At 33.8% G+C, this 15,127-nt stretch overlaps 1 protein-coding gene across 6 annotated transcripts in view; it reads left to right on the top strand.

Annotated features, from left to right (window-relative positions):
* Positions 1-15,127, top strand: part of ARID4B (AT-rich interaction domain 4B) — a 132,558-nt gene that overhangs the window by 91,663 nt on the left and 25,768 nt on the right. For 4 of the 6 annotated variants that reach the window (XM_057531041.1, XM_057531040.1, XM_057531044.1 and 1 more), the window contains exons 16-17: positions 187-362; positions 4,588-4,839. In XM_057531041.1, the coding sequence (XP_057387024.1) occupies positions 187-362; positions 4,588-4,839 (428 nt within the window). The remainder of the gene's footprint in view (positions 1-186; positions 363-4,587; positions 4,840-15,127) is intronic. The other 2 variants (XM_057531042.1, XM_057531043.1) reach the window with 2 other exon arrangements.

Raw genomic sequence — 15,127 nt, 5'->3', positions numbered from 1 at the left:
TCATTAAGTGCTATTTTTGTGTTTAAAATAGCTGTTAACTATTTTTGCCTAGTGTTTTAGGAGTTTCTTAAAATAACTTTCTCAATATTAGTATTCGTTGGTACCTTTTTTTGCTAACAATTAGATAATGGAATTAGGTTGACAATTTTTACTTTTGTTGGTATAGTTCCTCTGATCTTTTTCTAGGGAAGTAAAAAGAATGTATCAGAATCTATACCTACACAGTCTGATCAGGAAAAAGAGGTTAATGTGAAAAAAACAGAAGAAAATGAAAATCTGGAAGATAAAGATGATGAGACAACTGGGATAGATGAATCCCTCAGCATAAAGGTAGAAGCTGAAGAAGAAAAAGCAAAATCTGGGTAAGAAATTTGTTTTTGGTTAAGATGCATTTTGGCTGAATGAATTCTTATAATTTGCTCTTTGTATGTGTGTGTGTATGTATGAATCTAAATTTGACAAAATAAATGAGTGATTTAAATTTGCATTTATTATGTAAATAGTATTTGCCTCCTTCAGAGACCCTACTAATGCAAATTGATAGCAAAAGATCATATTTTTGATCCATTATTCTTGCTCTCATCATGGAAATTTATGAAATTTCGAGCTAGAGAAGCGCAATTCTTACTGCCTTAACCTCTGCTGGATAACCAGATAATATAAATTTGGGAAGATGGCCTTCTCCGGTGTTTTGTAGATGGTATGTTGGCTCTAGATTTTGAGAATTGTAACCATTTTTTTTTTTTTAATTTATTTATTTATGGCTGTGTTGGGTCTTCGTTTCTGTGCGAGGGCTTTCTCTAGTTGTGGCAAGCGGGGGCCACTCTTCATCGCGGTGCGCGGGCCTCTCACTATCGCGGCCTCTCTTGTTGCGGAGCACAGGCTCCAGACGCGCAGGCTCAGTAGTTGTGGCTCACGGGCCTAGTTGCTCCATGGCATGTGGGATCTTCCCAGACCAGGGCTCGAACCCGTGTCCCCTGCATTGGCAGGCAGATTCTCAACCACTGCGCCACCGGGGAAGCCCCTGTAACCATTTTTTAAGCAAAAAATAAGAATGGAAAAGTGCTAGTAATTAGTTTTTAAAAAGCCAGAATTGTTTTGTTGTGTTTTATGTGATAGTAGCATTTACTTGTTTTGGTCAGTTTGGGATAATGAATTATTTAGCAGTGTAATCTCTGTACTGACAGTGGACCCCTGGATTTTATAGGTGATCTTTGGCATCTGATTTTGTGTCTGAGGTTTAAAAAACCTAAATATTCCCATTGTTAGTGGTTCTTTTAAATAAGTACAACCAAATATTTTTTTGATCATTTTCATATTTTTCTGAAATTTGGCCACAGCATGCAGACAAGCAGGGAAGAGAAAAAACCATGCTTAGATAAATATAGTAAAAGGTGTTTATTATACTTTGTAATATATATATCTGTGTGTACAAATGTGTATTTCAAGTACTCCTTACTGATATTGGAAATTATTTCAACTATTAAGAAACTTAGTAAGTATTCAGCTCTTTGCCTAAAATCTCTGCTCATTTTAGTGTTCTTCTGAAATTTTGGCCACAACATGCAAATATACATGAAAAAACGAAACAAAACTGGGTTTAGATGAATATAGTATAAGTGTTTGTTCATTTTACGTGGCTATATTTCCGTGTGTGTTAAATGTATATTTGAAGTACTCTTGCTGCTACTTGGAGACTGTTTTAACTATTAAGAAATTTAGTAAGGATTCAGCTTTTTGCTGAATTTTTAAATACGTAGACATTTCCAGAGCATCTACCGTGTGGAAAGCCCTGTGATTAGCCTGTATTTTCTCTTTGTTACTAATAGTTATCTTAAATTTTCAAGGTGGAACTTCAGCTTATTTTATGGTATAAACTATATTTTGCAGAGTTTTAAAAAATCTTTCAACTATATGGCCTTTTTATTTACCACAGATATTTATAAATGTATCATACAACAAACTGAAATTTTCCTGTTGTGACTGCTTTAGAAGCGTTATGGGTTCTTCAGAAGATTTACAGGTTAGAAATGTCCAAAACTGATCTCTGAATTTTATTAGATAAGTGCAATAGAAACTTTTATAATTATAAAGAATTAATGTATAAGTATTTTTCTAGTATATAAACTTTCTCTAAGTAATTAGCTGCTACCAAGAACTTTCAGTGTCCTTCCCTCATAGTCCGGGTATGGGAGAGTGAATCATTTAATTTATGTAAAATGTCTGGTTCAGTGCCTGGCCCATAATAGGTACTAATAAACTGAAGTAGTTTTTTTGTTTTTAATTTGTTCCATTGTAAATAAGGAATATGACATCAAACTTGGGAAATTTGATATTTCTTTGTGAGTTCGGATGAAAAGTTCCTGGTCGATACATTTGGTTTCCCAAACTGTAGTTCTCTAAAAGCTAACTAATGGGGCGTGCGTGCGTGTGTGTGTGTGTGTGTGTTTTGTGTTTGTGTGTATGTGTGTGTGTGTAATATGTACATCAACTTAATTTTTTTAGCTTGTGTACTGGCTACATTTTATACTTTGAAAGGCTCTTTCTTGGCATTCTGTGTTCTGTTTAGTTTAGTGCATTTACCTCTGATTTTGCCACTAAGAGGAGGAGGAGGAGAATATTTGCTTTGGCTGATAACCAGTAATTGTGTTGTTTGCTTCTCTATAATTCAGTGTGTTATTTGAGTGATTCCTATTTGCTTTGCGTCTGAGGTTGACATTAAATGAGAATTTTTAATTTTTAATTTTTGACTGCTTTTTAAAATTAATACAGAATATTAGGTTTTTATTCCAGATTAAATAAAAGATTGTCCTGGCTGCCACTTTAAGTCAGGTTGTGCTTGCTATCATTGGCATTTACCAGTTGTGCTCAGTGCGTTATATCACGTAAGATACAGTTTAGAGTTAGTTTTCGTTTTAACAATTTTAGACTTTTAATCTCTCATATATCTTTTATCTCTTTTATGATGATTCTGAGGTGCATGACAAATCTCTTTGGTACATAATCAATCTCTGTTGTAGCCACCAGAATACACTTCCTTTTCTCCCTGATGTGCAGGGATATACTTTTATGATTTAAACAAGTAGTGTTCTTTCAAAAAAAAGTCTTAACTGTTTTAATTTTATATATGTATATTACATATATAGTACATATAAATCATTTACTTAAAGTTGTTAATAATAGTTTATCATCCGTAACGCCCTTTCTGATAATTTCTTAGATATTTTAGCCTTACTAATGAGTTTTTCTTCATAATAGAAATGTTAATATATTTTCAGTAACAGAGTTCATATTTTTTATCTCAGATTACAGCTGGATTCATTTAATTTTTTAAGTACCTATTTATTTGACTGTAAATGAGTCTTTAAAATCGGAATAATTCTCAAGGATCTTTGTAGACTTTGTGATGTATTTCAGAGAAAATTGGCTCATTTGGTACTTTAGCATATAAGAATATAAAACTCAAGTTACCAGTGGAGGAAGACTTTTTATATAAATATTAATAGCCATTAACTTTTAAAGCTTAATTACTTAAGTTGTCTTGTGGTTCTGTTTTATGACATTTATTCATTTGTCAGCTGTAAAGTGATGGATTCTTTTTGAGAGAAAACTGTTGTAATAAGTATAGACATATTGCAGAGCAAATTAAAACTAAATATAGTCCAGAATTTCCTATTGAAATTTATTTATTTTTTTGTAAATCTAGTGCCTGGAAGGATTTATAATTTAAGATTTTCTCCAATTTGTTGAATACAGATTTGTGGCTAATATAAAATGAATGCTCAGCTTTAGAAGGTGCATGATATTGAGAAGACCAGAATGGTTTGCATTGCTGCTTCTAGAATGCAAATGACTTTTAGTTTCATATTATTTGGAATTGGCCTCTCATATACCTATTTCTTCAGAACTTTAAAGTTGAGAGAATTGGTAGAAGAGGACTTGCAGTAAATATGTGTTAGAGAGAGCAGAAATTGTGTTGAAGTTTAGAAGAATAGAAAGAAAAAACCTGATGTGATAGTAATATTAAGTTAGTAGGATATTCCTGTGAAAGGTAAAGTAATATTTCATTTAGTATAACTTTTGAAAATTTAGTTGGAATTATTTTAAAGTTATTAAGACTAGCCATTTGGCTAGTAAAAAGTTTTGTTTAAACATCCTGAGGTTGGAAATATTTGAATGAAAAATAATTTTTAGTCAGAAAATGGCTATAAGGTGTGATGATTTTTGTTTTTGTCAACTGAGATGTAAAACACTTTTACAATAAAACATGAGAAAAATGTTACATTCGACCTTACTAGTTTCTTGCTATTCAACACAACTTCTATTCTTCTGGCTGTTGGACATTTTCTTTTAATGCACTTACTTTTCCGTTTTCATTTTCTCTGAATGTATCTTTCTATAACCATCCATGGTCATCCTACACAGTTTTAGTTTTTAATATTAAATTGAAACTCAGAGAATATCATACACTTGGAACCTGCTGTTCCCGGAACAATCACAGCCACGATTTTTATCATTTTATGTGGTTTGGAACTGAAAAGCTTATGAAGTGTCTTTTATTAACTGCAATTTTTTAAACCTTTCAAGAGATGAAACGAATAAAGAGGAAGATGAAGATGATGAAGAAGCAGAAGAGGAGGAGGAGGAGGAGGAAGAGGATGAAGAGGATGACGACAACAATGAAGAAGAGGAGTTTGAGTGCTATCCACCAGGCATGAAAGTCCAAGTGCGGTATGGACGAGGGAAAAATCAAAAAATGTATGAAGCTAGTATTAAAGATTCTGATGTCGAAGGTGGAGAGGTCCTTTACTTGGTGCATTACTGCGGATGGAATGTGAGGTAACTTGAGTTTTAGCTAGTGATTACTACCTAAAAACACTTGTAAAATAATTTCCTATTTTAATATTTAACGAATTACAGATATATTAGTATTCTAATTGAGGGCACAGTATACCACACAAAAAACATGTAGTTTTGGCAAGTAAGTGCCTCGCTCAGTGACTTCTTACTTGTTGTTTTCAGTAGTTCAAAAGTATCCTTAGTGTCTGGAAAACTGAAGTCTATGTAGCTGATTTTTATGTTATGCATGTAGATTAATAGAGGCAACATTATTAGTGAAATGATAGAAAAATTTCTTTAAAAGGTAAAAGGGCTTTGAGCTTCTTGATGTCTACAAGCCAGTTATCAGGCTTCTTGCTCTCTTGCATTTTCAGCCACCTTGCTGCAGTAACCTCTTCTTTGTAATCTTCGTAGATCATGTTTCTTTCCTTTAGTAGGCAGGGATTTTAGAGTTGTGATTTCTTAGGAAGCTTTAGCTACTTCAAGAAAGCCTTATCTCCTCATTAACAGCTCTTGCATTACAGCCTTGTTCACAAGCCTCCGAAATTAATTTTTATGTTTGAAACAGTATCGTTGAAATGTTATGAGCAAGTCCGCTTGACTGAAATAGAGTGCACGATCCGACTGCTACTCACCTAGGGAACTGAAAGGCGAGACTGAATTTTCTTCTTGTACAAGTTTGCTTTGGTTTATCCAAAGAAATTTTATGTTTGAATTTTATCCAAAGTTGGCAAGCCAGTTTTGGGATCTGAGCATTTTGATATCTTTTAAGAAAAACCTTGTTTATTTTGGAATGTTTGATATATTTGAAGTAGCCTGTGATAGAGTTGTAGCCCTTGAAAAGGTAACCATCGAAGTTTTCAGTGGTAGTTTCACGGTGTGCCTAGTGTCTTCTTCAAGGAGGAATACAGTTCTCATGCTTTATATTTAAATTGTATTCTGTGGTTTGGGAAGTTTTTAAGAAAACATCATCGCAAATTCTCTGTTTCTTAAAAAAAATACGCTCTCTGTTTCTTAAAAGTACAATTTTTGTTGTCCTTCTGCAGCAATAGGAAGCTCTAGAAGCATTATCTTCTGATTACGTTTCTTAATTTGAGAGAAGTACAATTCTGATCCATTCTGAAGCTTGGAAGAAAATAGCAACTTAAGTCATAAGGAAATGTTTAGGAGTTTTGTTTGGGACTTTTTCTTTATTATTTCTACCAAGAAGGTTAACAAAGTTTTGGATTTTAAGAATGCCTATCATCAGTATTGTCCTGATGAAACATAAGCTTTCCAGATACCTCTTTCAACATCGTGTGTAATTTATCCTTTTGGCTGTTGGTTCTTGCGCTGCCCCTGTGGTGCATGATTTTCCTCACCTGAAGGGCTGACTATTAATGATCATGTTCAAAGGAAGATACTTGAGATCTCAGATAGAGCTGTTATCAGAATATTTTCCTGTTTTTGATGTTTAATCATTTTGATTTTACTAAATGATCTTCCTGAATATAAATGTAGAGGGAGTTCCACTTTGGCGTAGGATGTAAATGTAAATGTTGAATATGTTAGTTTAAAGTTAGGAAGGAAAAACTGAATCAGCAAAAATTAATAATTACTAAGTAATGCCCACAAGATGGATAATCTGAGCTACATCATCTTTTACCTCTTTTTTCCAGTTCTTTTCTTCTAGTTATTTTGCTAGTTTATATAATGAGGCAGTTTTCCTAGTGGCCTTTATAAAATGCTTTAAATTCTGTGACGAATGGATAGAATTTAGGCGTTCTCAAGTTTCACTGTAATGAGGGCTTGATTATTTTCTGTTAATTATCTCATTAAACAGAAGGGGCTTTGTAGATATAAGAATTGAGACATTCATAAAATTATTCTACAATTAAGATGCAACTTCGTTTTGTTAAGAAAAGATTTACTAAAGGACAGCGTAATCCTATCCTAGGAGCACTTGGATTTTAGAGGGTAAAAAGAATGTTCAGTACTTGAGCTTTGAAATTGATAGGGGGTTGGGTAGGGTAAGGGAGGATTTTAAATTGAGGCATTCAAGTTTTTAATAATATAGAAAAGAAAAACAAGACCTAGTTCAACAAGACATGCTTGTGTTAACGAGAAGGATGCCATCTACTTCTGACGACTCACACGTTTGTATGGTATGAACGTTCAAAAGAAGAAAACTTACCATCTTGATGAAGACCTGTAGGGTGGATCTCTACAGACTCCAGCATCATAGAGAAAACAATTGTACTTCAGTAGATGAAGCAGTTAATTTTCTTGTAGTCAACATAACAGTATTCCTATTTCTCTCTGGATTAATAACCAAAGAGTCTGTCTTATTGATGAATAAGCAATAATTATGATTTTTTGCTGTTCCTTCATGTCTGAAGCTAATCTAATGAGGACCTCAACAAATCCTCATCAGCTCTACAACTGTTTTCCTATTATTTTGGGGATCTTCAGCTTGATCTCTGAATTTACACTTGAGATGTGCAATTAGAAATGAAGATTTATTCATGAAGTTTCATAAAAATAGTTTTATCTTCATTGGCAGTCGTTTATTACAACAGCATTTTGGAAATTTTGTATGGAGATGTTTGAGTTTTGTTTGATCTGAAACATTTTCCATCAAGCAGGTTTTTCTTAAAGAAAATAAGAATATCTTTCTTAGTTAGAAGAATACTGTTTTTCTTGTAATTTCTACATTTTTCGTTTTTTTCTAAAGTGCTGTCTAAACTTTTACATTTTCATTTATACCCCTATTTCACAACTGAAAATCTTAATTTTTTTGTTACACAAGATAACATTTGGGCCAATTTTGTTTTACTACTACAATGAGAAAAAAAGACATTTTTACATACTTACATCACATTTATGGGAAATAGCCAGAATTCTGGATCCTAAACCACATAATGACTTATAAATGGTACAGTATTGCTACAGAATTTTTCAGATATGGTGGCCATATGTAAAACTATTGTCCAGTGCTATAGCATTTACTAGTTCACCACATGCTTTTTTACAGAATTTTTAAAAACTCATCTAAAAATAGCATTCAATATAGAAAAATGAGAAAGTACATAAAAGAAAGGATCACTACTAATACTGCTGTGTGTTCTCTTTTAGTCTTTTAAAAAATATATCTCCATACATTTAAAAAATTATAGTCATACTTCAGTAATTTTTAATTGTAGGCTCTCTGTTATATTTGTTTTAATTTCTCTTAGTGATGTTAATATTTTATAGATGTTTTTAGTATCATTAGCTAATTGATCCTTTTCACTCTCAAGTTTCTAGGTCATGCCATAAAACATGAGATTGATGTTTGAAAATGAAGTTACACTTTGAAATTCACTGGCCATAAACTTGAGTGTGTTGGATTTATCCTTGTTCAGTAAAACAACCAAGTGTGTTGGAACTATCCAGGCTACTTGGCATGGGATTTAAAATACATCAGTATTTTATTATGTATCGATGCTGATTTATTTTTCTCCATTCATTTCTACTTTGGCTTTCCATAATCAAGGAGTTGGGAGTTTGATTAGAGAATTTTTTTTTTTTTTGAGAATTTTTTTTAATATTGATGATTCCCAACTGCATTAAATGATACCCTTACGTAAAAGAAAAAGAAAAGAGACACTAAAATTTCAACTGTAAAGCTCTGAAGTAACTAACAGCAGTTAGTCCTAGTCCATATTACAAGTTATAGAAAACTGAAAGTAAGATGAATTATACTTAAGTATATTATATGAAGTGAAAATGTATTTCATTTTAAAAATACCTTATTTTTCTAAGCAAATTGGCTCCTCCTTGGAGGGAGTGGGTGGAGTGGGAACTAGTAAAAAGCTTTCACAAACAAATGGGTTTAATCCCATTTTTTATGAACATGCAGCTGCTTTTTATCAAATATCTTCCTTTATTTGGCAAACATAAGTTCAACCGCTAGAAGCCAAATACTGTGCTTGGCACTAAAGGTACAAAGAAATAGTCCCTAGCAAGGAATTCATTGTCCAGGTGAGGGGAGAGCCTCTCCAGCATGTACAGCCCCCATCTCCCCGCTGCCCTCATCCTCTCCTCGTGTTGCTCACATTCTTCAGTCATTTGTCAGAATCTTTTTTTTTTCACCCCCATGTTCTCTGTTGCTCTTGTGTTGTTGCGTTGTAGTACCTGCTTGACAAAAACCACAAGAACGCTGATGAAATCTAACACTCCTCCTACTCGCTGCCTGCACCTGGGCAGCTGATCCTGTCTGGAGGAAAGCAGACAACCACAATGAGTGGTCGTATTTTAAATTCGTAACTGTGAACCTCAAGTGGGCGCTGTATGTCCTCCTTCCATGCCCTTTCTACTTTCTCAGACTATTTCATTTTTTAAGGGAGTAATTTTTAATTATTAGTACAGTTTTTATTGGTATAATTCACATGCATTATTATATTAGTTTCAGGTGTGCAACATAATGATTTGATATTTGTATGTATTGCAGAATGATCACCACAATAAATCTAATTAACATCCATCACCATACATAGTTACAGAAAAAATTTTTTTCATACTGTTTCCTATCTCCTCAAATCCCCAGCAACTCTTCCCCCATCTTCACTTTCAGCTGGTGACCTCATTGAAAAATTGAAATAAGAGAATTTCTACAGAATTCCACTACATCACCTTCTTACCTACATCTGCTGCCATGTTTTCTGCCTTCTCATCTTTAGCCTTAGGTGAACAAGCATGCTACTACTATCTAAAACCCATCTTCCAACTGCCATACCTTCTTGTCTAAATCAGAGATATGGTCCCAGAAATTCTCCCGTTTTTTCTCATTTTCTCGCTCTGTTCTAAACCATTCCCATCCATATATAGACCTGCAGTTATTTCTCTCATCTCAAAGAAAACTCATTTGAGCTTCCCCCTACTTTCCCTACTGTGCTGTTTCTTTGCTCCACTTCCTTCCAGCAAAAACAATTAGAGTTATTTACACTTGTGATCCAGTTTGTCTCCTGTTGTTTTTGTGTAAACCCAACCCAGTAAGGCTTTCGCCTCCACCACACCTCCAGAACGGTCACTAGGGACCCCATCTAGCCGAATTCCATACCTTATTTCTTGACCTCTTGTTACTTGCCTTACCTTAGTGCCTGACCCAGCTGATCGCTCCTTTTGTGGTACTTTTCACGTGGGTTCCGGCTGCTGCAGCTGCAACTACTTTTCTGGTTTATTTTCCTTTTCTACTTTTCCCAACTTGAAAACCACCCCTCAGTCATTCTGTCATTTCTTATCTTTATGTGTTTTCTCCCTTTTAATTGTTCCCTTCTTTTATTCTTCTGGTATCCATTTTAACTTATTTTACATTCTGTTCCTGATTTTCCAGTCCTGATTTGAGTCACTTTTTCTGATATTGAATTTTTCTGAATTATTTTTTGGAGCCAAAGTGATTTGACCTCCTGGAATATAACTTCCATGTAAGACTGTGGGTAAATTTTTTTCCATTGTTTAAACTTTTTATATTGGGACCACATTACATTATGGAAGTGCATTTAATTTTAAAACATGAAAAAAAACCCCTCAATTTTCATATTCGTTCCATTAATATCCCTTACCACATCTAGAATGTTCTGTACATGCCTGGCATATGGTAACTATTAAACAAATATTGAACTAGATTGGACCTCCTGGCAACAAAATGGACGAAGAGCAGAAATTAAAATTTAAACAAAGGGGACTTGTATATAAAAGTGATACCTATGGAATACAGAGACTAGTGGGGAATTGGGACAGATGTGGCTTAGTTTTCTCACTGGAACCTCTTCTGTATTATTTTACATATGGTAACTCTTTGCTTAACTTTTTGAGGAACAAACTTTTTCACAGAGGCTACACCATTTTACATTCTTACCAGCATTGTATTAGGGTTCCAATTTCTCCATATCCTTGCCAACACTTGTCATTTTCTGTTTGTTTTTTTTTAATTAATTAATTAATTTAATTTATTTATTTTTGGCTGCGTTGGGTCTTCGTTGCTGTGCGCGGCTTTCTCTAGCTGAGGTGAGCGGGGGTTACTCTTCGTTGTGGTGCGCAGGCTTTTTGTTGCGGTGGCTTCTCTTGTTGCGGAGCATGGGCTCTAGGGCATGCAGGCTTCAGTAGTTGTGGCACGTGGGCTCAGTAGTTGTGGCTCCTGGGCTCTAGAGCGCAGGCTCAGTAGTTGTGGCGCACGGGCTTAGTTGCTCCGTGGCATGTGGGATCTTCCCGGATCAGGGCTCGAACCCGTGTCCCCTGCATTGGCAGGCAGATTCTTAACCACTGCGCCACCAGGGAAGCCCCTCATTCTCTGTTTTTAAAAAAGTGTTTATTTATAGCTAATCTAGTGGGTATCTCATTGTTGTTTTGATTTGCATTTCCTTAATAACTAGTGATGTTGAACATCTTTTCATGTACTTAATTGTATATGATCATTTGTATATCTTTTTTGGGGAAATGTCTATTCACGCCCTTTGCCCATTTTTGAATTGGTTGTTTTTTGTTGTTGTTAAAGAGTTGTAGGAGTTCTTCATATATTCTGTATACTAATCCCTTATCAGAGATGTCATTTGCAAATATTTTCTCCCATTCTGTGAACCCACAGAATTGTCTTTTCACCCTTAATATTGTCTTTTTAATTTTGATAAAGTCCAGTTTATCTATTTTTTTCTTTGTTCCTCATGCTTTTTGTGTTGTATCCTAGAAAACATTGCCAAATCCAGTGTTATGAAAATTTCCCCATTTTCTTATAAGAATTTTATAGTTTTAACTCTAATACTTAGGGTTTTGGTCCATCTTGAGTTAATTTTTGTATATGATTATGGTAGTCAATTTTTAAAATGACCTCTTTGGGTAATATACAGAGCCCAACTCCTAATTAGCAGCCAAAATGGGATGGAGAGTAAGAGACTTGAATGAATGTGATTGGAAGTGCTCGTGTCCTGTGACCTTTCTTCCAGTCCCTGTCTCCTTTTGTTCCTTTGAAGAATTTTATGTCACTTTTTCAGCTTAATTTCCCTGTTCCTTCCCTGCCATACTTTCATTGTACATGCCTTTGGATTTAGGAATATTGATAAGAGTACAAAGTTGTTCTACTCAGATGCTTTGAAATAATTATTCTGGTAATGATAGAAAGGAAAGCAAGGTACTCTATCTAGGAAATTGTCTGCTTTATTTTTATAGTTGAAAGTTAAAGAACTATAAATGAAGGCCATTTGACAATGGTTTCCAAGGAAATATCTGTCAGCCTGTTTTAAGGGGAGAAAGGGAACATTGCCCATATCTCTTTCACCAAGTCTTCCTATTCTCTTTGCGCACTCCGTCTCCTCCTGTGTGCCACTCTTCTTTTCTTGATACCTCACTGCCATCTCCAAACTCTTGTCTCCATAAACCCTTATGTCACAGTCTCCTAGCCTGTTTACTTCTGTTCATGCTATAAAGCATTAAAATTAAAAACTACTTGGGAAGTCAAAGGACTGTATGTTACTGCTCATGTGAAAAATTCTTTTTCAGCATGAAAATGCTTGGTATCAGGCAGTCCTACATGTAGAGAAATTTAAACGGAAGCTTATAAACAATGAATAAGGTGAACATAAAAATAAATTTTTACTTAAAAAATGACTTTCGAGTTGATTAGTTTTTCAGTACAAGTGAAAATAAAAATTTCCTTTGTGAAAAAGATGAATAAACTCATATATTTTTACACTCAAATGGCCTCTCTCTCTTTCCTTCTTCCTTTTTTCCTTTCTCTCTCTCTTGCTCTCTCTCTGAGTGTTTACTTAACTGGGCCTGTTCCATTCAATATTTTTTGTAGATTGACAGGTACATTTAATGTAAAGCATTAACTTGGACCTATTCCATTTCATAGTTTTGTAGATTGGCAGTTGCATCAGTATGTTTGTCTAAATGTGCACAAACATACTAATCCCCTAAGCTTATCAAATATTAATGAAACAAACTTTGAGGATACTTTTAGAAGTCAGTATCTACATCACAAAATACAGTGAGTGCCAGAGTTGTTAACCATTTGCAGTGGTCTTTATAAGCCTGGTACAACGCTCTGTGATGTGTTCTTAACATTATATATTGATAGTACCTCTGCCTGAAGACCTATACCTTTGTTTCATTTTACAGAGTTAAATTCTCTAGGAAAACAGATCTATATAATTACAGTACATTTCTCTTGGGCTATTTGTGTCAAATCTTTAATATGATGGTGCTATAATATTCATGTTTTTATCATTCTACTATTATATTCTTTATTACAATGAACACCATTCCTGTTTCTTTGCTGTGGATTTAACAGTGTTGTATGGAGTAGAAATATGAAATGTTAATAGCATGCTTAGAATTCTATTTTTTCAATAATATGATGCTTTTATCTTTATCTTTGTTTTATCCTAAGTACATGACTAAAAGCGTTAAATTGTAGTCAGTAGGTCTCTATAAATTTTGCTTTAGATATTCTCTCACATTAAAAATAAATATGTAAATTGAGATTATTATAGAAAATTCATAAAGTAGGTAAATATTGATTAAATTGCTTATAAAGTTTATAATTGATAATAACTAGTGCTGCTCTTCATCATGACTTGGTCTTTTTTTCTATTACAATGTCCTATTTTTTCCCTCATATTTTCTTACTGAATTAAGGGGGAAAGAATTCCTTTCCATGCTAAAGAGGGCCTAACTTTCCACTTTAGATGTGAGGTTTTTAAAAGCTAAGTTAGTTTTATGACATATATTAAGTTTTTTGCCTATAGATAGGCAGGATATAAAATACGTATTGTTCAGCAATTATGAAATGAGTCTCTCCATTACAGAAAACAAAATACAAATGATGTTAATATTTCACTTATATTAACGGTTAGTTATTAGATTTTATCTTTTATAATCTGTATGCATATTTTAAATAATGAGTTTTTAAGTATTTTGTCAGTTCGGTTTTGCTGATGAAGTTATTTGTACAGTATCCTTATTCTGCATGTAATTATTGTGTGGGTTTATATTAATACATGGCTGATAATATTTCTTTGAAAGTGGTTTAGTTAGGTTTAAGCAGAACCAAAATCTGAACTGGTGTGGGCACAGTAACTATTTTGGTATCTTATGTCTGGTTGACTAATGTTCTTTTCCATTTTTATTGTTGCTAAATGATTTCTTAGAGAATTTGCCAACACATCCAAAAAAAAAGTCAAAACGTTTTCTTTTTAGAACTCTGTTTTTCTCTGGTGAGAGCAAGTATGCTATGGTCTCTGAATGGTTCCTTTTAGCTTTGTATAAATATTTTAATTCAACACATTAAAATTTCAGATATTGATGTAGCTACTTTTTTCGAATGGTTCAGAAGGTTGGTACTATTACTTATGTAATGACTGATTAGTGTTGTCCTCTCTGTTACATTGTGAACTCCTTGATAAGGAGCTGTGGTGCGTTTATTACCCAGTGCCTAGCGCAGAGCCTGTCACATGATAGGTACCTCAGAAGTATTTGTCGAATGAATAAGCCCTTGTGTAGACTTTTAGTCTGGGAGTTTCATATAATTTTTTAATTTGGGGGATCATCTGTTCTACCTTCTTCATTTTATGTAGGTCAGGGAACAGACCGCTAGAAGTTAAATGAGTTGCTCATGCATCTGTTCATTCATGTTTATTCCGTTAGTTGAATGTTAGATGATCTCAATAGACTATTCTCAAATAAGTCAGTATATTCTTTGAAAACATTTTCCTTAGTACTTTAAATATCAGATAAGATACTTGTCTAGACTCCATGCATCAATTACAATGAATTTATTGATAACTGAATTGAAAAAGTATGGTCTAATCATTAACAGACTTAGTCTTCATTTTCAAATTCAGTGTTTGTTAATATTTGTTCCAATATTTGTTTTTCTTTGTTTTTTGATGTTTGTTTTTAAATGGAAGCATTTAGTAATCTTCTTTTCCTTGTGCCCTGGCAAACTATATTTCCTTTTGTCACAAACAGGCCAATTACTCTCTTCTGTTCGTAATTTCTAAATTTAAAGTCCAACTGAAGGTAGTATAGTTTATATCAATAATCCAAACTTCCTTGTTTTCCTCAGACATTCTCATAAAACTCTATTGCTTGGATTAAAGTTGCAGGTCATTTTGTTTGTAGGCCAACCACTTAGCTTAAATTTCTCTCCTAGTTCTCAAGCTACATTATCACAGAACATGAGAGCTGACAGCAACAGGCTTGCTAGCCTTGGGGAGAAATCTAGGTATTTAACAATAATGTGGTTTCTTTGAATACCTGTTGCCCTAAATAG

The sequence above is a fragment of the Balaenoptera acutorostrata genome, chromosome 16 (assembly GCF_949987535.1).
Source record: "Balaenoptera acutorostrata chromosome 16, mBalAcu1.1, whole genome shotgun sequence".
Lineage (NCBI taxonomy): Eukaryota > Metazoa > Chordata > Mammalia > Artiodactyla > Balaenopteridae > Balaenoptera > Balaenoptera acutorostrata.
This window is presented reverse-complemented; position numbering and strand designations above follow the sequence as displayed.